General features: G+C 48.1%; 1 protein-coding gene across 9 annotated transcripts; it reads left to right on the top strand.

Moving 5' to 3' along the window:
- Positions 1-1,016: 1,016 nt before the first annotated feature.
- cnot1 (CCR4-NOT transcription complex, subunit 1) lies at positions 1,017-21,607 on the top strand. Of its 9 annotated transcripts, none has more exons than XM_062462001.1 (48): positions 1,017-1,168; positions 2,970-3,268; positions 3,531-3,638; positions 4,027-4,119; positions 4,297-4,365; positions 4,506-4,560; positions 4,919-5,122; positions 5,323-5,491; positions 5,680-5,806; positions 5,981-6,091; positions 6,232-6,402; positions 6,525-6,652; positions 6,872-7,112; positions 7,264-7,383; positions 7,519-7,641; positions 7,741-7,892; positions 8,008-8,179; positions 8,305-8,506; positions 8,727-8,858; positions 9,271-9,395; positions 9,537-9,823; positions 9,937-10,015; positions 10,184-10,432; positions 10,603-10,743; positions 10,858-11,037; positions 11,169-11,285; positions 11,408-11,518; positions 11,629-11,706; positions 11,949-12,144; positions 12,427-12,578; positions 12,775-13,071; positions 13,374-13,514; positions 13,655-13,759; positions 13,876-13,995; positions 14,205-14,399; positions 14,612-14,863; positions 14,999-15,168; positions 15,329-15,560; positions 15,672-15,920; positions 16,037-16,200; positions 18,074-18,191; positions 18,444-18,545; positions 18,726-18,899; positions 19,117-19,266; positions 19,534-19,714; positions 19,960-20,092; positions 20,227-20,361; positions 20,650-21,607. In XM_062462001.1, exons 2-48 carry the CDS (start codon positions 3,167-3,169, stop codon positions 20,726-20,728), a joined length of 7,191 nt encoding a protein of 2,396 aa, XP_062317985.1. In that variant the 5' UTR covers positions 1,017-1,168; positions 2,970-3,166; the 3' UTR covers positions 20,729-21,607. The 9 variants fall into 9 exon arrangements, with proteins under 9 accessions (XP_062317985.1, XP_062317978.1, XP_062317984.1 ...); XM_062461994.1 differs by having other exon boundaries at positions 10,175-10,432; positions 19,117-19,329; XM_062462000.1 differs by having other exon boundaries at positions 4,021-4,119.
- Positions 21,608-21,645: the final 38 nt, after the last annotated feature.

Genomic DNA, 21,645 nt, shown 5'->3' with positions numbered 1-21,645 from the left:
GACTTGTTCTGCAGCACAGTAGGCACCTGGTGAAAGACTCACTGGACCCCCCTGCAGTTCGGGTACTATTCCCAAACCAGCATAGACAACGCCATCATTGATCTGCTTCACAGGGCTTACCCACACCTGAAGAGGCCAGGACAGTGAGAGTTATGTTCTTTGACTTCTCCTGTGTGTTTAACACCATCTAACACCATTCAACATTTATTTTCACCATCTACACCTCTTGTTGAAAACTGGACAGAGGCGTAGTGGAGAGGAGGACGAGGGACAAAATAAAGACCATATTGATCCTGGGCAACCCCCTCCCATGCATTCGATTAGCTGTGGCAGATGCAGAGCAACTTCAGCCACAAGGTCATTCCACAGCCACAGGCTCACAAGATCCAGGAGTACCTACTCTGGACACTTTATATCTCCCAACCCTATACATTTGAAATATTGTGCATTTTTTCCACTATGTGTACATCATTTGTTCAGTTGTTTATTATTATAAGACAGTATATGTTATGTTAGTTATTTTTCCCCTGTATTATAATTTGTTCTTATTGTTTATTTTCTTAGTCTTTTTGTCCTTATTTTCTACAGCCTGTAACCCATATTTCGGTTGAGTAAATCGTATCTTATCTTCTTTTGCAAGATCACAAACCTATTCACAAATCTATTGTACATTCAAAACCGTTTCAGTTTGTCAGTTTGGACACAGAGTCGAGGCATAACGACCTATTTAAACTAATGATTTCATTTCCAGTACGATATTACTTTTGAGACAAGACTCACCTTACATAAAAAAGTATACTAAAAGTATTAATAGCATTTGTTGACTGATCTTTGTTGAGACACTTCTTTAAATATCATCAGCATTAACTAGCAGAAATTAAATAAATATGTTGACTGAACCCAAGATTACAATTGAACTTTTAGTCAGGCCCGTGAACTACCGCAGATTGGTTTTTGGATTGTTAGCTAGTCCAGCATGCACACTACCTTTCACTAGTGTCACGAGCCTGGGCCCAAAGACTGCACTGTGCGCGCGCGAGGGTTACAGTCGCCATTTTATTTTTGAAAAATCAAACCGAACTGGAAGGAGAGGAACCTTTTTAAATCGTCAAGTTTGGGGGGATAAAACTGAAGGAATGAACATCATAAAATACATTTAGGAAGCACGGTATGTTTTAATTAGTTATGTTCAAGATAATCTGAGCTATTCTAACAAATGGAGACACGAGTTAGCTTGTGTTTATTTCTAGTCGTTGAGCTCCGTAACGTTATCAACGGGTCAGTCTAATTGCTGGATTGAAATGGAACAATCCAGGCAGGTAGTTCGCTAGACTAGCTAGCAAGCCAATGAAAGACATACGACGGAGTAATTGCAATTTATTACTACAAATATATCGACACTCCATATTTAAAACTACTTGCCGATCTGCTATAGGTTGATATGTTAACAGCACAGTCAGCAATAAGCGAGTCTAACTTACTTAGATCTACGAAACTCAACGTTGATTGGTGAACGCCGTACTGTGTTACCAGCAAGCTAGGTAGCTATCTTCAGTTTCTTAGAAATGAATACAGTAAGGAAACTAAATTGTTGAAGCGAGGTGACAGGCTACTGTAGGCCATTTCTCTGCCATGCAACCTCGAAATTGCGTGTTTCGGTAAAAATTGGTAGTTTACGTTTTAATATCCAACAAATATTACCACACTGAATTGGTCACTGGCTAGCTTGCCAATGTGTTAACATAGGAAGGCGAGTTAATGTTAGTCACTCGCTTTGCCAAAATACAATTAGGATGAATGTGGGAATGTGAAAAACGTTAACGTTTAGTTTCAGTAATTGTTTTCGTATTAACGTATTGGTCCTGTAATAACTTAAGATACAAACAACAACATGACTAGCTAACTAGCTATCTAAATCAATTGGCTCGGGAGGCTAATTGCTGGAGTGTTTCTATTCCGAAACTGAAAGGCACAGCTAGCAATTGGGTAGCTTGCTACAATGAACGAGCTAGTTTTCAAATTAAGTTGTGTAAAATAAATGTCTATTTGTCTGTAAAAAGCAAGTAAGGGATTGTGGGAAATGTGATAAATTTGGTTTTAACGACTGAAGTAATTCTCAGATCATAATTTTAATGTAGTCGTCCGTTAAACATTTCGTTCGGGTTCAGGGTTTATCCGGAGCCATATGTGAGCAGCTAGCAAGCTAGCTAAGCAATGTGCTTGCTTGGCTAACTAGCTTGCTAATTAGTTAGCTAGCCAGTCTGCTCTTTGTTTCAATGGATGAGTCAGCTAGCGAACTGTCAGAATGGAAGCTACTGCATTCTTGTAGCTAACATAATAAACTAATTTAATCCACCAAAATGATTCGTAGTCTGGCAAAGGAAGCTAAAGCGAATTCACAATTCACGTCAGTCAACAAGGCTACATTTTTTTTGTCTCCGGGTGAAATGACGCTAGCTATCGGACGTTACTTGTTAGCTAGCTCACTCAACGTTACGACGTAGCTAGCTACATGGCTTGCAAGCTAAAGTCAAGGCCCTACTTGACCGCCGTCAACTACTGGCTAAACTACTGGTAACATAATTGGCATCAAAAGGAAAATTGTATCAAAACGTGGGGTTTAACAAGCATATATGTTATGGATATCACGTTAGCTAGCAAGTATGCTGCATTCTACAGTTCATTTGATTACTGCTCGGTTAAATCAATCGTGACAACCCTTGTCAAGTAGGCCTCAAAGCCTGTCACATTATTTTTGTGAGACTACTAGGTATTTCATTCTAGTCAGATGTTATGTTATGTATTAAATAATGCACGTTTGGATATGATATCTCAATAATCGCATATTACATCGACTTTTTGAGCAAACGTTTGCTATGAGCATAGACTATACATGATGTATGATTGTATTCTCAAAATGCTCTTCATGACATTTCCTTGTGCCCCCCCCCCCCTGACGTTATTTTCAGATGCTGAACTTGATGTTGCACTGAGGGACCTTACCTTGCATTGAGCATCCACCGACCGGAAGCCTATTTATAAGCAGACTTAAATTTTTTACACCTTTGGGGGGGGGAAGCAGAAGTAACCTATCACTGAAGGGACTAAAGGGGAATAATGGTGATTTTGCGCCGGGCTCGGCCGCCTGCTTCCGCCCCAACCAGCAATGAATCTTGATTCGCTTTCGCTGGCTTTGTCTCAAATCAGCTATCTGGTAGACAATTTAACAAAGAAAAACTACAGAGCCAGCCAGCAGGAAATACAGCATGTAAGTAGCTTTAAAGATTTAAGTACAATGTTGGTTTTGGAAACATGTATCCATGCAAAATGGTTAGATGTATCACCAAAGGTATGCAATTGACATGAGTTTGACCTGCTTGGATGTAGTTCATAAATATGTGACCAAACCTGGGCCCCCAACTGTTCAATGTAAAAACACAGCAGTCTTAATTCTGATCTCACTACTTTGTTGTCGTAATGTTCAACATGTAAGTAGTTGTTTTAGTAAATATGGCCTCCTCTTTTTGCAGATTGTGAATCGTCACGGCCCCGAGGCAGACAGGCATTTATTACGCTGTCTCTTCTCCCATGTGGATTTCAGTGGCGATGGTAAAAGCAGTGGCAAAGACTTTCATCAGGTAATTTTTGATTAAACAGATTATGCATAAACACAACTACAGCAGACCACTTAGTGTAGTGAGCCGTATAGGTGGCAGTGTTTACCCTCCTAAGTGTTACTCCTTAACTGGTGTGCTATATTGACCCTGTACAGAAATTTGCCTTAGTAATGTTCATGTGAGTGAAGTGTAGTTGAAATTGATAACAAAAACATGATCTAGCCTTTAAGAAAGCACCACTCCGCCATCTTGATTTCACAATCTCACTCTTTTTAGATCTAAACAAAGGTGTATATTTGGGGCTTCTAAAGGTAGCATCTGTATTCTGTAAAGTTTCTGTGAAATCCTTCACCTGTCCTGTTTTTTCTCTTTCTTTTTCTTTTGTTTGTCAACTTTCCCTAAGACACAGTTTCTAATCCAGGAGTGTGTGTCACTGATTTCAAAGCCAAACTTTATCTCAACCCTTTGCTACGCCATCGACAATCCTCTGCATTACCAGAAGGTGGGTGACATCCAAGTACTCCCACATGCAGAAGCCTACAAACAGTTCTACATTCATTAACATGCACCCCATTATGAATAGGTTGGCTCTCACTAACTAGATATTCTTGCGTTGGTAGGGATCAGGAGGACTTTGGATGAATCTTTTTGTTGAATCTGCTGTCTTTGTCTTTTTCAGAGTTTGAAGCCGTCGACCCACCTTTTTACTCAGCTGAGTAAAGTTCTTAAACTAAGCAAAGTCCAAGAAGTAAGTGATGAAATAATCTAAAAGATTATAGGTAATCTGTAATATGACGTCATTTGTTAGTGCACTAAAAATTCATTTAGTGGTTTGAGCTATACTGGGCCTTTCAGAATGTCAAACTGATTTCCCTTCGTCCCGTCTAGGTGATATTTGGCCTTGCTTTGCTGAATTCGTGCAACGCAGATCTTCGCGGTTTTGGTAACTATTTTCAGTTTCACTGCTCTAAATACATGCTCGATTTCTACGCAACAGGAAAGGGCTGTGAAGTATTTATTCTGTGCAATTGGGGCTCCCACAGACCTGAACTGTTTTGAAATCTGCTCATGGTACCTTAAAGTGCTTAATATTATTATAATTTACTGACATCTTTTATATATTTAAGTTTTACCAATGAAATATAGTATAAGTATAAAATTCATTAAAAAGTCGTGCCATAAAAATGCCATGTAAAGTCCTTGAATGTTATTTAGAAAAACACAGTTCAATTTGTGGCTTCATTTGTTGGGGGAGTTTTCTGGTTTGCTAGTTCCAACGTTCTCCCCTCAATATCCTCCAGCTGCGCAGTTCATCAAGCAGAAGCTCCCTGACCTCCTGCGGTCTTACGTGGACGCAGACCTTGGGGGGAACCAGGAAGGTGGCTTCCAGGACATTGCCATAGAGGTCCTGCACCTGCTCCTCTCCCATCTCCTGTTTGGCCAGAAGGGAGCCAGCGGTGTCGGGCAAGAGCAGATTGACGCCTTCCTCAAGACACTGTGCAGAGGTGAGGAGCAGGGGACAAGCCCCGACCATTGTGGATGAATGAGTTGTGTTGGTGGAAAGGATCCACTGGTGGCATTTTGCCTTGGTTTTATAATGAAATGTTAGATGGAGTCTTAATGTTTGAATGTTTTGATCGACACTGGTCAACATGAACTACCTCACCAGGTGTCATATGGATCATATATCTTTTTTTCTTGGTAGATTTCCCCCAGGAGCGCTGCCCTGTGGTGCTTGCACCACTGCTGTACCCTGAAAAACGGGACATTCTCATGGACAGGATCCTGCCAGACTCGGGAGAGTTAGCCAAGACCATGATGGAGAGTTCTCTTTCAGAGTTCATGCAAGAAGTTGGCTATGGCTTCTGTGCAAGGTAAATTGTAACTACTGCCACGTTTGTTAGCAACAGTTATGCGAAAATAAAATGTTAGGATACAGATGTTATGTTCATGATCTGACTATGTCCACAAACAAATTTACCAGTTCTCCTGAATGTATCGACTGACCTTGGTGAGTCTTTGTCCTGTCAATTCTAATGGTTTTAACCTGTGTGGTTTGCAGTCTTGATGAGTGCAGGAACATAATCCTGCAGTATGGGGTGCGAGAGGTGACAGCCAGCCAGGTGGCCAGAGTCCTGGGCATGATGGCTCGCACACACTCTGGCTTGGCTGATGGCATCCCCTTACAGGTGAGACGCTGTACTGGAGCCGGACCAGACCAGCCTGCTGCCATCTGTTTGGTCGGCTAGCTGGGAATGGGACGGAACAGGAAGCAAGCTTGTAGACATTGAGATGTTTGTATTGCTGTCATACCGCTGTTGTCAGTATACTGACGTGTTCCGTTTGTGCGTGTCTCCGCTCAGTCCATCTCGGCGCCGGGCAGTGGGATCTGGAGCGATGGGAAAGACAAGAGCGATGGCTCGCAGGCCCACACCTGGAATGTAGAAGTTCTCATTGACGTGGTTAAAGAAGTGGTGAGTAACTTGGGTGCCCTTTCACACTCGTTTGACAGGTTTGCACGTTAAGAGCATGTGAGGCACCATAAAGGTTAAGGTTGGATGGTGGTATTTTGGGTATATGTCTTGGGTCTTATTATTATATATTTATTTTACAGAACCCCAATCTGAACTTCAAAGAGGTGACGTATGAGCTGGACCATCCAGGCTTCATGGTCCGGGACAGTAAGGGCCTCCAGATGGTGGTGTACGGCATTCAGAGAGGCCTGGGTATGGAAGTCTTCCCTGTGGACCTCATCTACAGACCCTGGAAGCATGCTGAGGGACAGGTGACAAATAACCACATCTCCTCTTTGACCCCTGGATGCCTGCTCTTCGGGGCTCGACCTACTGACGGATCCTTCCTCCTCGCCCTTCTCCTGACCCTCTGTCCCTCTCTCCTATCTTTCAGTTGTCATTCATCCAGCACTCCCTCATGAGCCCAGATGTGTTCTGTTTTGCTGACTTCCCCTGCCACACTGTGGCCATCGACATACTGAAGGCCCCGCCAGAAGACGACAACAGGGAGATCGCTACCTGGTACGATCCATTGATCATACCATACTCATAATGAAATTGGTTGCATATAGTCATTCTTTATATGGTTAATTGGGACCTGTTTGGGTGTGGGCCACCCAGTGTGGATTCTGAGGAGCAGCTATAGACAACTTCCTCAGAGTATATGACGGTGAAACAAAATGGAAAACTTGAGCGTGAGCCAAACTCAAAAAACGGGTTTTGTTTTGACTCCGCTCACAGGAAGAGCCTGGACCTGGTGGAGAGCCTCCTGCGGCTGTCCGAGGTGGGCCAGTACGAGCAGGTGAAGCAGCTGTTCAGCTTCCCCATCAAGCACTGTCCAGACATGCTGGTGCTGGCCCTGCTGCAGATCTCCACCTCCTGGCACACCCTGCGCCACGAGCTCATCTCCACCCTCATGCCCAGCTTCCTGGGCAACCACCCCAACTCAGCCATCATCTTGCACTATGCCTGGCACGGACAGGTACGTTGGTCTGCATGAGCCCACGTACATGTTGTCTACTGACATTTTCCCTTGGGATACATTTGCCCTCTGTCTTGGATAAGACTTCCTGAAGCGATGTGCTGTATGGTACGGTTCAGTGATGCTGATGCTGCTGTCTGTCTGTCTCCAGGGCCAGTCCCCCTCTATCCGCCAGCTGATCATGCACTCGATGGCAGAGTGGTACATGAGAGGGGAGCAGTACGACCAGGCCAAGCTGTCTCGTATTCTGGACGTGGCCCAGGACTTGAAGGTACGCATGTCCCTAGATCAGTGACATGAGCTCTAGTCAGATTCACCCAAGTGTTGCACATACTGCTTCATGCTGGAATGAGAAGCATTGTCTACCTGGCTTTATGTTCTAACTGCTGTTGTTCTCGTCTTCCAGTCTTTATCGATGCTGCTGAATGGTACTCCATTTGCCTTTGTTATTGACCTTGCTGCACTTGCTTCTCGCCGTGAATACCTCAAACTGGACAAATGGCTGACTGACAAAATAAGAGAGCATTTGGTGAGTCCCACATCTGGTCCCAATCATCAGCAAAGTTATGATTTTGTACATGATAATGGTGGAACCTACTGACATGTCCCTCTGTGTTGCGTGTGGCAGGAGCCCTTCATCCAGGCGTGTGTGACGTTCCTGAAGAGACGCTGCCCCTCCATCATGGGGGGTCTGGCACCAGACAAGGACCAGCCCAAGAGCGCCCAGCTCCCCCCAGAGACACTGGCCACCATGCTGTCTTGTCTGCAGTCCTGCGCTGGGTGAGCCGTCACTGCCACCTCTTCCACGACAGCCTCTCTCTTTGGCAGAATGATCAAAACAGTTGGCCTCTCTTAGTCATTTCCTTTTTAATGACTTTTCTTGTATTCGTCATAGGAATGTGTCTCAGGAGCTCTCAGAGACAATCCTGACCATGGTTGCCAACTGTAGCAACGTGATGAATAAAGCTCGCCAGCCTCCTCCGGGGGTCATGCCAAAGGGACGTGCTCCCAGTACCAGCAGCCTCGACGCCATATCCCCTGTGCAGGTATCGGTGTCTCCCCTCCAGGTAAACTACCAGCACTGCATCTTCACTGTTCAATAAACGCATGTCCTGCCTAGAAAACTGCTATTGTATACGTGGGTGTGTATTGTGGCCTGTTCCTAATCCTCTCCCCTGGCTGTGTTTTTCAGATCGACCCATTGTCTGCCATGGGCTCCCTGAACATTGGGGGATCTGCCACCTCTCACACACAGAGTATGCAGGGCTTTCCAACCACGCTGGCTTCAGCCTTCAGCAACCCCCAGTCTCCAGCCAAGGCCTTCCCCCCGCTCTCCAACCCCAACCCCAGCACACCGTTTGGGGGCATCGGATCTCTCTCTTCACAGATATCTGGTATGGGGAGCACGACTGTCCTCCACATGCTGGATTGTTACATTCCCATATGTCGAGGATGGAAGTTAACGAAAATATAATTCACACTGCAAAAAAAAAAAAAGATGTTGAATTTTGAGTTTTGATCAGAATTATTTAAAGGAAATCTGATTTGTTTTAACTAAGCCTAACGAGGAAATGTACATAAAGATTTGATGGGGTTTGTGTATGTCCACTGCAGGTCCACTGGGCTCTGGCATCGGTTCTGGCATCGGCTCTGGTATTGGTCTGGGGATGCAGACAGGGAGCAGTGACCCGTTTGGCACAAGAAAGATGAGCACACCGGGGCTGAACCCCACAACCTTTCAGCAGAGTAAGAGGCAGGCCTGGAAGTGGTGGTCGTGGGACTGACGGAGGGCTCTGTGCCTCAACTGGGTTTCCTCTCAGAGTGCCCTCAGTGCTCCCGGGTTTCGCTCATTAATTAGAAAGAGCTTATTTTAGAAAATGTAACTATAATCCGAAAAGAGAGAATTTAAGTTTGACACAAACGGAATCTGAGAGGAAATGCAGGTCAGTCTTCCATTGTCTGTGACAGCCACTTGTAAATTCCATGTGTGATTATAAAGATAATTCAACGTTGGTGCTAAAACACCAGTCATGCCTTTACTCCCTGTAAAGGGCTTGCCAGTGTTTTATTCATAGGCTATGCCTGCTTCATCACATGAGGGTTGGTTTGGTATCACTGTTACTCAGTTATTTAAGTGTCCCCCGTCACTGTCTTCCAGCCGACCTCTCTCAGGTGTGGCCAGAGGCTAACCAGCACTTTAGCAAGGAGATTGACGATGAGGCCAACAGCTACTTCCAGCGCATCTACAACCATCCCCCACACCCTACCATGTCTGTGGACGAGGTTAGTCATGCGTGCTCGCACAAGCTACCAGTAAAGTATCTCACGTGTGTGTGCGCGCAAATCATTGACGCACACCTCTAAGGTCTATTCCTCTCCCACTATAATTCTCACCAGTTCTTCCACCTTCCCTTCTCCCTGCAGGTGTTGGAGATGCTCCAAAGGTTCAAAGACTCGACCATCAAGCGTGAGCGCGAGGTGTTCAACTGCATGTTGAGGAACCTGTTTGAGGAGTACCGCTTCTTCCCCCAGTACCCGGACAAGGAGCTGCACATCACCGCCTGCCTGTTCGGGGGCATCATTGAGAAGGGTCTAGTCACCTACATGGCCCTGGGCCTTGCCCTCAGATACGTTCTCGAAGCCTTAAGGAAACCCTTCGGATCCAAAATGTATTACTTTGGAATCGCTGCTCTAGATAGATTCAAAAACAGGTATGCTTTGAAGCCGTCCCTCCCCCCTCCATGCATTAAAATGAGTTGGTTTCAAGATCATATTTGAATGGTTCTTTTGTTGCGAGACGACTAATTTAGTCTTTCCTTTTTAGATTGAAGGACTATCCTCAATATTGTCAGCACTTGGCCTCAATTGGCCATTTTCTGCAATTCCCCCACCATTTACAAGAGGTAAACAGGTTTCTTGAATCTTGCTGTTGGCCATTCTTTCCATCTGCTGTGTGTTTACCTTTTGTCTTCTTTCAAACTGCTCTCCGCACCACCTTAGCCTGGGGTGCGAAACCTACTTCTAGATAAATAAGTCTCTCGCTCTGCACTTCCAATATCCTGTGCGTACAGTATATCGAGTATGGCCAACAGTCACGGGATCCCCCGGTGAAGATGCAGGGATCCATCACCACCCCCGGAAGCCTAGCGTTGGCCCAGGCCCAGGCCCAATCCCAGCCGCCCAAAGCCCCTCAGCCCGGCCAGCCCAGCACCTTGGTCACCACAGCCGCCACCACCACCACCAAAACCACCACCATCACCCGGCCAACACCGGGCAGCTTCAAGAAGGATGTCCCGGTGAGTACGGCCCCGGCGAAGATGGTGAGGACAATCAGCTATTTTACCTTAACACAATCACATGCATTTACACTTGACATGCTTTCAATTTTGAAATGGGGGTTCACAAACATGCTGTTGATTCGTTGTTTGGATTTCTGTGACTTGTGAGCCACGTGCATTGTGAGACTCCTAATGCCAAGGCCTGTTTGCAGCCCTCTATCAACACCACCAACATCGACACCCTGCTCGTGGCTACAGACCAGACGGAGAGGATCGTCGAGCCTCCCGAAAACGTCCAGGAGAAGATCGCCTTCATCTTCAACAACCTGTCGCAGTCCAACATGACACAGAAGGCAAGTTGGAAATGTTGTTTGAAGACCTTTAGTTTGCAACCTCACACGTGGCTTCCAAACATCTCGTCTGTAATAAACCGCCATGAAACGATAACGAATCGTGTTTGGTCCCAGGTGGAGGAGCTGAAGGAGACTGTGAAGGAGGAGTTCATGCCCTGGGTGTCACAGTACCTGGTCATGAAGCGTGTCAGCATTGAGCCCAACTTTCACAGCCTCTACTCGAACTTCCTGGATACATTGAAGAACCCCGAGTTCGTCAAGATGGTCCTCAACGAGACTTACCGCAACATCAAGGTGAAGAACCGTGTTTACGAAGACCTCGACTTCCATCTGAATCTACTTCCTGTTGGAAACATTTTATTGGCGTTCGTTTCTGTTTGGAAACATCGTGTTTTTAATTCGCGTTTCTCTTTTTTTGTTTTTAGGTTCTATTGACCTCAGACAAGGCAGCTGCAAACTTCTCTGATCGCTCCCTGTTGAAAAACCTGGGCCACTGGTTGGGAATGATCACTCTGGCTAAAAACAAACCAATACTCTACACTGTGAGTAGCTAGTTTAAGAACACACGCCGTATCCATGTCTTCTACCATGAGGCCTGTAGTACAGCTCACAGCTTCACCAAGGTATTTTTTTAACACTGTGACTGTGTCCTCTTCCCTCCCAGGATCTGGAGGTGAAGTCTCTCCTGTTGGAGGCCTATGTTAAGGGTCAGCAGGAGCTTCTGTACGTGGTCCCCTTCGTGGCCAAAGTCCTCGAGTCCAGTTTACGTAGCATGGTGAGACTCCTTACAATGCCACTTCAGATCTACAGAGGCCCATTTCCTTTGGTCTCAGTTAAGGGAATTGAATTGAATAACTTCTGACCTGTGGCTGTTTCCTCCTGCAGATCTTCCGGCCTCAGAACCCCTGGACTATGGCCATCATGAACGTCCTGGCAGAACTCCACCAGGAGCATGACCTGAAGGTCAGAATGGCCACACCTCTCACATCTGCCTTGACCAGTCGACAGCCAGTCGACAGCCTTTGGTGCACAACTCTGGCTGTCCACTGTTCCTAGTTCTAAGTGTCACTGATTTAGTAAATATCCACCTCGCCACCATGACTGATGGTACCTGGGAGCACCAGTGCTGTGCTCCTTTTGCTAGTGGTCAGACCCCTGGTCGTGTTAACATTTTCTGATGTTCCTCTGTCCCTGCGTGCCCACAGCTCAACTTGAAGTTTGAGATTGAGGTTCTGTGTAAGAACCTGTCCCTGGACATCAACGACCTGAAGCCTGGGACCCTGCTGAAGGACAAGGACAAGCTGAAGAGCCTGGAGGAGCAGCTCTCCGCACCAAAGAAGGAGAGCAAGCCTCCCGAGGAGATGCTGCCTATTGTAACAACAGGTACACCACTGTATACAGGTATTTACAGCTACGACGCCTACTTTACGCTCCTCCCTCCTGGAAATTCTCCTGTGTCTGTCTGGATGTTTGTACATTTGGTTTCTCTGTGATTCGATGATTTGTTCTTTTATATTCATTGTCATCATTGGAATGTCGAATATTAAACCCGCTTTATTTTGGTTACGGTTCTAACTTTTAATTACTAACGTTTCTTTTTTTTTTTTTTTTCTTTTCATCGAGCCTGTGAGCTCGGCTTCCCGTTCCTGGATTTTAATCACGTTAGCGTTTTGTAACCAACAGGAGACTTTCTTCCATTTGCAGCTGCCCCCTCTACGCCTGCCGCTACCACCCCCTGCACAGCCACCGGACCCCCCACCCCTCAGTTCAGCTACCATGACATCAATGTGTACGCCCTGGCAGGGCTGGCCCCTCACATCAACATCAACATCAGTGTAAGTATGCCTCTGAACCAGCTCTCAGCTCAGAACCCTGTAGGTCCTGGGAGGGGGCGGTCTCCTGTCCTCGGTCTAAAGGAGAGATCTGTCCTTGGGTTTAGTCTACAGTGTGAAAAGTTCCAAGAGCTGTGGAGCTTTAGCTTTGGGGCTGAAATGTTCTGTTTCTCTAACCACTGTGTGTGTGTGTCAGCAGATCCCCCTGCTACAGGCCCACCCCCAGCTGAAGCAGTGTGTGAGACAGTCCATCGAGCGGGCCGTCCAGGAGCTGGTCCACCCCGTGGTCGACCGCTCCATCAAGATCGCCATGACCACCTGCGAGCAGATCGTCAGGAAGGACTTTGCCCTGGACTCTGAGGAGTCGCGCATGCGCGTGGCGGCCCATCACATGATGCGGAACCTGACTGCAGGCATGGCCATGATCACCTGCAGGGAGCCACTGCTCATGAGCATCGCTACCAACCTGAAGAACAGCTTTGCAGCCGCCCTCAGGGTAGGCTAACTGATCCACACACACACACAACCTGTTCTCATTCATACACTGACAAGACAGAAATGTGTGTGTGTGTGTGTGTAAGGACATGGCATAACCTGTCCATAAGGGCATGTCTTGTCAGAGTTTTGGTTCTGCTTATAAAAAAAAGATGATGTATTCATTTAGCCGACTGTTTTAACCAAAGCACTATACAGGGTGGTTTTGAACCTAGGACCTTTTGATCAGCAGTCAAATGCTCTCCCACTGAGCTTATACCCCTTCCCCTGGCATGTTTCTGACTGGGCCCTCCCCCCCTCCAGGCCCCCACTCCCCAGCAGAGAGAGCTGATGGAAGAGGCTGCCGCCAGGATTGCTCAAGACAACTGTGAACTCGCCTGCTGCTTCATCCAGAAGACTGCTGTAGAGAAGGCAGGACCTGAGATGGACAAGAGACTGGCCACCGTGAGTCCACTGGCTCTGTCGCTCCTGACCTGTAGCCCCCCTCCCCCATCGACCATGCCCTCTCAGGCCTCCAACCAAACACACAGGCTCGTTCTGGTGTAGTCAAGACGCTGACGACTTTCTGCCTCTTCTTCCTCCAGGAGTTTGAGCTGAGGAAGCATGCCCGCCAGGAGGGCCGGCGCTACTGTGACCCCGTGGTGCTGACCTACCAGGCTGAGCGCATGCCGGAGCAGATCAGACTCAAGGTACAGACCACCCTGGGACCCTCCCACCACAGCTCAAAGCCGTCAGGACGGTTCCCCCCCGTTCAGCGTCGCCGTGCGTGTGGGTCAGTCATGGAATGCTCTGGCCTGTGTTGTAGGTGGGAGGTGTGGATCCCAAGCAGCTGGCTGTGTACGAGGAGTTTGCCAGGAACGTGCCCGGTTTCCTCCCCAGCAACGACCTGTCTCAGCCCACTGGCTTCCTGGCTCAGCCCATGAAGGTAAGCTGCGGACCATATTGTGCTCCCTGCTGAAGGCTGAGCTGAGTTGCACACAGCCAGGTGCAGCCTGAAATTGTTTAAATGTCAAGACGTGTGCTTTTAGCTTCCTTAGTGCTAGTAGTATTTCAGTGCTGAGTATCAGTAGGGATGTCTGTATACATCAGCAGCAGTTCTAACTTTGTGTGTGTGTGTGTGTGTGTGTATTGTAGCAACAGGCATGGGCCACAGACGACGTGGCTCAGATCTATGACAAGTGCATGGCGGACCTTGAGCAGCACCTGCATGCCATCCCCCCAGCGCTGGCCATCAACCCCCAGACCCAGGCCCTGCGCAGCCTCCTGGAGGCCGTGGCCCTGGCCAGGAACTCCCGTGACGGCATCGCCGCCCTGGGGCTTCTGCAGAAGGTAGGCAGGGGGGGCTTTAACCACACCTAGCCTGTAGCTCACTAAGTGGGGAATCATCAAAGGGAATGTATTTGGAAAAAATCGACCTTCAGGGTTACACTGGGGGGGGTGTTCAGGGGTCCTGATAAGGACCAGGGTTGTGCAGAGTTAGAACATCAACAAGCTGATAGTTTGTGGTTTTATAACGAGCGTTGCTCCTCGTGTGTGCCCAGGCGGTGGAGGGGCTGCTGGACGCCACCAGCGGGGCCGACGCCGACCTGCTGCTGCGCTACAGAGAGTGCCACCTGCTGGTGCTCAAGGCCCTGCAGGACGGCCGCGCCTACGGCCCCCAGTGGTGCAACAAGCAGATCACCAGGTGCCTGATCGAGTGTCGCGACGAGTACAAGTACAACGTGGACGCTGTGGAGCTGCTGATCAGGAACCACCTGGTCAACATGCAGCAGTACGACCTGCACCTGGCCCAGGTACACACACACACACACACACACGTCGCAAACACTCATTTGAGTTGGTTATATTAGACAGGACTAGAATAGGACTGTCAAATATTGCAGTATGTGTGCCAGTGTTGGCATTAAGCTGTATGTGTGTGTTTGCAGTCCATGGAGAACGGCCTCCACTACATGGCTGTGGCGTTCGCCATGCAGCTGGTGAAGCTGCTGCTGGTGGACGAGCGCAGCGTGAGCCACATCACCGAGGCCGACCTGTTCCACACCATCGACACCCTGATGAGGACCAGCGCCCACTCCAGGGCCAACGCCCCCGAGGGGTACGACACACACACACGGACATTGTGTTCTCCACCGGTAGCTCATGACACCTTAAGCACTGTCACCTAAAAAAAGGCTGGGAGCTCTCTTTTTGGTTCTCTGGCATGGAGTCTTCTAAACTCTGTCCCCCCCCCCCTCCTCTCCTCCTCGTCCCTCCAGTCTCCCCCAGCTGATGGACGTGGTGCGCTCCAACTACGAGGCCATGATCGACCGTGCCCACGGAGGCCCCAATTTCATGATGCACTCGGGGATCTCGCAGGCGTCCGAGTACGACGACCCGCCGGGCCTGAGGGAGAAGGCCGAGTACCTGCTGAGGGAATGGGTCAACCTGTACCACTCTGCTGCTGCAGGCAGGGACAGCACCAAGGCCTTTTCTGCCTTTGTAGGACAGGTGGGTCACAATCAGACACACACACACACACACACACCCCACAGCAGATGGTAGCCTATACATGTGCTAGCCTAGTACCCCACCCTGAGCTTGCCTCTGTCCTCTCCCTAGATGCACCAGCAGGGTATCCTGAAGACCGACGATTTGATCACGCGCTTCTTCCGCCTGTGTACGGAGATGTGCGTGGAGATCAGCTACCGCGCCCAGGCGGAGCAGCAGCACAACCCTGCGGCCAGCGCGGCCATCATCAGGGCCAAGTGCTACCACAACCTGGACGCCTTCGTCCGCCTCATCGCCCTGCTGGTCAAACACTCTGGAGAGGCCACCAACACGGTCACCAAGATCAACCTGCTCAACAAGGTGAGGGGCCGCACCTCTGGAAGCCCCCTGGCAAGCTGGCCCTGGTGGACTGGCCTCGGCACCTACACACACATCTCGTCTTGTGGGTTTTGGTTGTGACCTGTGTGTGTGTGCAGGTTCTTGGCATCGTGGTGGGGGTGCTGATCCAGGACCATGACGTGAGGCAGACGGAGTTCCAGCAGCTGCCGTACCATCGCATCTTCATCATGCTGCTGCTGGAGCTCAACGCCCCCGAGCATGTCCTGGAGACCATCAACTTCCAGACCCTCACAGCCTTCTGGTAGGCCTCCCACGCTGCACCTCCACAGCCCCACAGGGCAGCCAGCAGACATGCTGCCTGCTGCTCTGATAAGCTTTAGACACTAGAGATGACGCTGTTGCTGGGGAAGTAGTCAGTTACCTAACCCGTTGGAGGGGGATTGTTTTGTTTGTAAATCGGGTGATTTTAAAAGAAGAAAAAAAATATAGATATATATATATATACACACACACAGTTAGGTCCATAAATATTTGGACATTGACACAATTTTCATCATTTTGGCTCTGTATACCACCACAATGGATTTGAAATGAAACAATCAAGATGTGCTTTAAGTGCAGACTTTCAGCTTTAATTTCAGGGTATTTACATCCAAATCAGGTGACCGGTGTAGGAATTACAATACATTTTATATGTGGCCCCCCCCTTTTTAAGGGACCAAAAGTAATTGGACAATTGGCTGCTCAGCTGTTCCATGGCCAGGTGTATGTTAGTCCCTCATGGGAGTTTGTTATTTCATTGACAAGGAGCAGATAAAAGGTCTAGAGTTCATTTCAAGTATGATATTTGTGTTTGGAATCTGTTGCTGTCAACTCTCAATATGAAGTCCAAAGAGCTGTCACCATCAGTGAAGCAAGCCATCGTTAGGCTGAAAAATCAAAACAAACCTATCAGAGAGATAGCAAAAACATTAGGTGTGGCCAAATCAACTGTTTGGTACATTCTTAAAAAGAAAGAACGCACTGGTGAGCTCAGCAACACCAAAAGACCCGGAAGACCACGGAAAACAACTGTGGTGGATGACAGAAGAATTCTTTCCCTGGTGAAGGAAAAACCCCTTCACAACAGTTGGCCAGATCAAGAACACTCTCCAGGAGGTAGGCGTATCTGTGTCAAAGTCAAAAATTAAGAGAAGACTTCACCAGAGTAAAAACAGGAAGACCAGATTAGAGTTTGCCAAAAAACATCTAAAAGAGCCTGTACAGTTCTGGAACAACATCCTATGGACAGATGAGACCAAGATCAACTTGTACCAGAATGATGGGAAGAGAAGAGTATGGAGAAGGGAAGGAACTGCTCATGATCCAAAGCATACCACCTCATCAGTGAAGCATGGTGGAGGTAGTGTTATGGCGTGGGCATGTATGGCTGCCAATGGAACTGGTTCCCTTGTATTTATCGATGATGTGACTGCTGACAAAAGCAGTAGGATGAATTCTGAAGTGTTTCTGGCAATATTATCTGCTCAGATTCAGCCAAATGCTTCAGAACTCATAGGATGGCGCTTCACAGTGCAGATGGACAATGACCCGAAGCATACTGCGAAAGCAACCAAAGAGTTTTTTAAGGCAAAGAAGTGGAATGTTCTGCAATGGCCAAGTCAATCACCTGACCTAAATCCAATTGAGCATGCATTTCACTTGCTAAAGACAAAACGGAAGGGAAAATGCCCCAAGAACAAGCAGGAACTGAAGACAGTTGCAGTAGAGGCCTGGCAGAGCATCACCAGGGACGAAACCCAGCGTCTGGTGATGTCTATGGGTTCCAGACTTCAGGCTGTCATTGACTGCAAAGGATTTGCAACCAAGTATTAAAAGTGACAATTAGATTTATGATTATGTTAGATTGTCCAATTATTTTTGGTCCCTTAAAAAGGGGGGGGCCACATATAAAATGTGTTGTAATTCCTACACCGTTCACCTGATTTGGATGTAAATACCCTGAAATTAAAGCTGAAAGTCTGCACTTAAAGCACATCTTGATTGTTTCATTTCAAATCCATTGTGGTGGTATACAGAGCCAAAATGATAAATTGTGTAAATGTCCAAATATTTATGGACCTAACTGTATATATATATGCCAACCAATTCTGATTGTTTGGTCCTCCTCTCAGCAACACCTTCCACATCCTGCGGCCCACCAAAGCCCCTGGCTTCGTCTACGCCTGGCTGGAGCTCATCTCCCACCGCATCTTCATCGCCAGGATGCTGGCACACACGCCACAGCAGAAGGCAAGGAGCATGCCCTCACACACACACACACACACACACACACACACGCCACAGCAGAAGGCAAGGAGCATGCCCTCACACACACACACACACACACACACACACACACACACACACACACCCCACAGCAGAAGGCAAGGACAATGCACCTTACATACAAGCAATCAAGCTAAGACTGTGGTCTTGGACTGTGGTGTTCCAGTCAACAGCCCTGATGAGATTGTCTAACGTGTCTTACTGGCTGTGCTGCAGGGTTGGCCCATGTACGCCCAGCTGCTCATCGACCTGTTCAAGTACCTGGCACCCTTCCTGAGGAATGTAGAGCTCAACAAACCTATGCAAATCCTCTACAAGGTAGCTACACCAGCAGCTGCCTTTTCAACTGTCTGATAGAGGAAAGTCTTCTGGTGCGTTTATCTGACAACGTCTCTCTGGCTGTCTCTCTCTTGTTCTCTCTGGCTGTCTCTCTCTTGTTCTCTCTGGCTGTCTCTCTTGTTGTCTCTCTTGTTCTCTTTGTCTCTGTCTCTCTCTCAGGGCACTCTGCGTGTCCTGCTTGTCCTGCTGCATGACTTCCCAGAGTTCCTGTGTGACTACCACTACGGCTTCTGTGACGTCATCCCTCCCAACTGCATCCAGCTGCGCAACCTGATCCTGAGTGCCTTCCCCCGCAACATGAGGCTCCCAGACCCCTTCACACCCAACCTCAAGGTACACACACACACACACACACAGACAGCCCTGCACACAGCATCCGTACATTCCCAGGTCTGGTCTGGTGCTTTGAGCTCAGCCGGTAGGTAGAGTGCAGGTAATACAGTCAGTGAGAAGTCGATTTTGTAGTTCCTTCCTCTTCGTGTGGTGGATCTGTAGCCTGCGTCCCTCCCGTCCGCTGTGTAACTGTGAGGGTGCCCCCCCCCCACCCCAGGTGGACATGCTGAGTGAGATCAACATCGCCCCCCGCATCCTCACCAACTTCACCGGAGTGATGCCCTCTCAGTTTAAGAAGGACCTGGACTCGTACCTGAAGACGCGCTCCCCCGTCACCTTCCTGTCCGAGCTCCGCAGCAACCTGCAGGTAGGGGGCGCCACTCTGGGTCCCTGGAAGTATTTGCAGCACAACGAAACATCTTTAGACCAGGTTAAGTTTTGACTCTTTGAGAAAAAAAATGCTTGATTTATCTCCTGTGGTGTTGTACTTGTGAACTGTGGTTTAGTGTGTTTGTGTTTGTGTGCAGGTACTAGAAATAGAAGGTCATGTGTTCCTGTTGGTGGTTTGTGCCTGTCGTAGGACTGTGGATGGGTTTTTACATGGGTCTATGTGTGTTTCTGTGCCTGTGGTCAGGTGTCAAACGAGGCAGGGAATCGCTACAACATCCAGCTGATCAACGCCCTGGTGCTGTACGTGGGCACACAGGCCATCGCCTACATCCACAACAAGGGCAGCACCCCCTCCATGAGCACCATCACCCACTCTGCACACATGGACATCTTCCAGAACCTGGCCGTCGACCTCGACACAGAGGGTAAGAGACACACACACACGTGAGAATGACGCCCCTCCCATGTAGGTTCAAACATCGTGCCATGTTGGCAAATACAGACTGATTATTGACTCTGATCACTGAAACACTGTTAGGACTATGCACTTCTGGTTCTTGACCTTCCACCATACTTACCAGATGTGCTATTTGGACGTCGCTTTGGATCAAAGCGTCTGCAGAATGAATGAATTGTCACGGAAATGTTCCTCTTGTCCCCTCATTTACAGGCCGCTACCTGTTCCTGAATGCGATAGCCAATCAGCTGCGCTACCCAAACAGCCACACCCACTACTTCAGCTGCACCATGCTGTACCTGTTTGCAGAGGCCAACACAGAGGCCATCCAGGAGCAGATCACCAGGTAACCTGTCTGGCTGACAGCCTGCTAGCTCCCTACACACACTGGCGGGCTGATTTGCAGCGGTTGTTCACTCCTCAGTTGTGTGTGTGTGTGGAGCTCCAGTTAACTAACGTGCCTGTCCTGTGTGACTGCAGGGTTCTCCTGGAGAGGCTCATAGTGAACAGGCCACACCCCTGGGGTCTGCTCATCACCTTCATCGAGCTCATCAAGAACCCCGCCTTCAAGTTCTGGAGCCACGACTTTGTGCACTGTGCCCCTGAGATAGAGAAGTACGTGCTCTCTCACTCACTCCCACTGTCATGGTCCCATTCACCCCTAACTGCTACCGTTGAAAACTAACAGCCGGAGGTTACTGACCCTCACCCTAAGGTGAAACGCTCTCTCCTAATGTAAGGGACATGCAGAGCTGCCATACTGCTTTTAACAGGGGGCAATGGCTCTCTGTCTAGACAAGCAAGTTCTTTTTTTTTTTTGATGGATGTCTTATGTGAAGCTGTAGCTGTGATGGCCAGCCTGGTCTTAAACCCCCTCTCCTCCCCGTGTCCCGTCTCTGCCAGGTTGTTCCAGTCTGTGGCCCAGTGCTGCATGGGGCAGAAGCAGGCTCAGCAGGTGATGGAGGGCACTGGTGCCAGCTAGTCAGCCTGCAGGAGATCAGAGATGCCAGGGCCGACCCCTCCCCCTCCCGCCCCCTCCCCCGCCCCCTACACACCCCACCCCATCTCCTTTACTGTTAGCACTGGACGAACTGGCAACGCTCATTCTAATATTAAGGACTGCTGCTCATGGATCTAAGTTTCTTTCTTTTTTTTTTTTGCCTGAATATTGAGAAGTTATTTGGACATGCTGTTTAATATAATTTTTTTTGAGGCTTCGATGTAAATATTAAAAGGGAGACGGAGAGCTAGATAGTTCCAGCAGATGAGTGGGGAGAAAGATGTCCAAGAAAAAACATTTACATTGTAAAGACAAATGAACACATGCGCGCGTGCGCACACACACACTTTCACTCACTACCAAAGCCCCCCTGTTTGTCTCCCTCTTACAGATTTAGTTTTTTGGGGCTTTTTTATTTTTCTTTTCTCATGACTGATTTGCGTTCAGAGACTTGCTGGTATAGGATGCTAAAGCGGCGGCCTGTTTCCTTTTTTGTTGCGTTTCTGAGTGGGCAGAGCACTAGCCTGTCTCCTAGGCTGCACTCCTGGTCTGTGTGGGGTGAGGTGGAGGGGATGGTTGGTTCCATTTTAAACTGCGTTTCACTGGCTCTCCCTGGCACTTGTAAAATTGTGGAAAATTTAAGATGACAAAATCTAATCTTAAAACTTGTACAAAGATCCAAATTGCAGAACAACAAAAGAAGGACCAATACAGACCATTTTGTAAGGATTTTGAATGTTTTGTAAATGTATTGGTCCGTGTGTTGTATTTTGTAGTCCTTTATAGTTGCCTTTAGTTCTTGCTACTTATTTCCTGTATGTATGCATACTGTAGTTATACACATTAAACAATTGAACTGCACATCCATGTTTCCTTCATTCAAACTCACTACAAGAATG

The sequence above is a fragment of the Osmerus eperlanus genome, chromosome 5 (assembly GCF_963692335.1).
Source record: "Osmerus eperlanus chromosome 5, fOsmEpe2.1, whole genome shotgun sequence".
In the NCBI taxonomy this organism is placed as follows: Eukaryota; Metazoa; Chordata; class Actinopteri; order Osmeriformes; family Osmeridae; genus Osmerus; species Osmerus eperlanus.
Note: the sequence above shows the minus strand (reverse complement) of the source record. Positions and strands in the feature narration are given on the sequence as shown.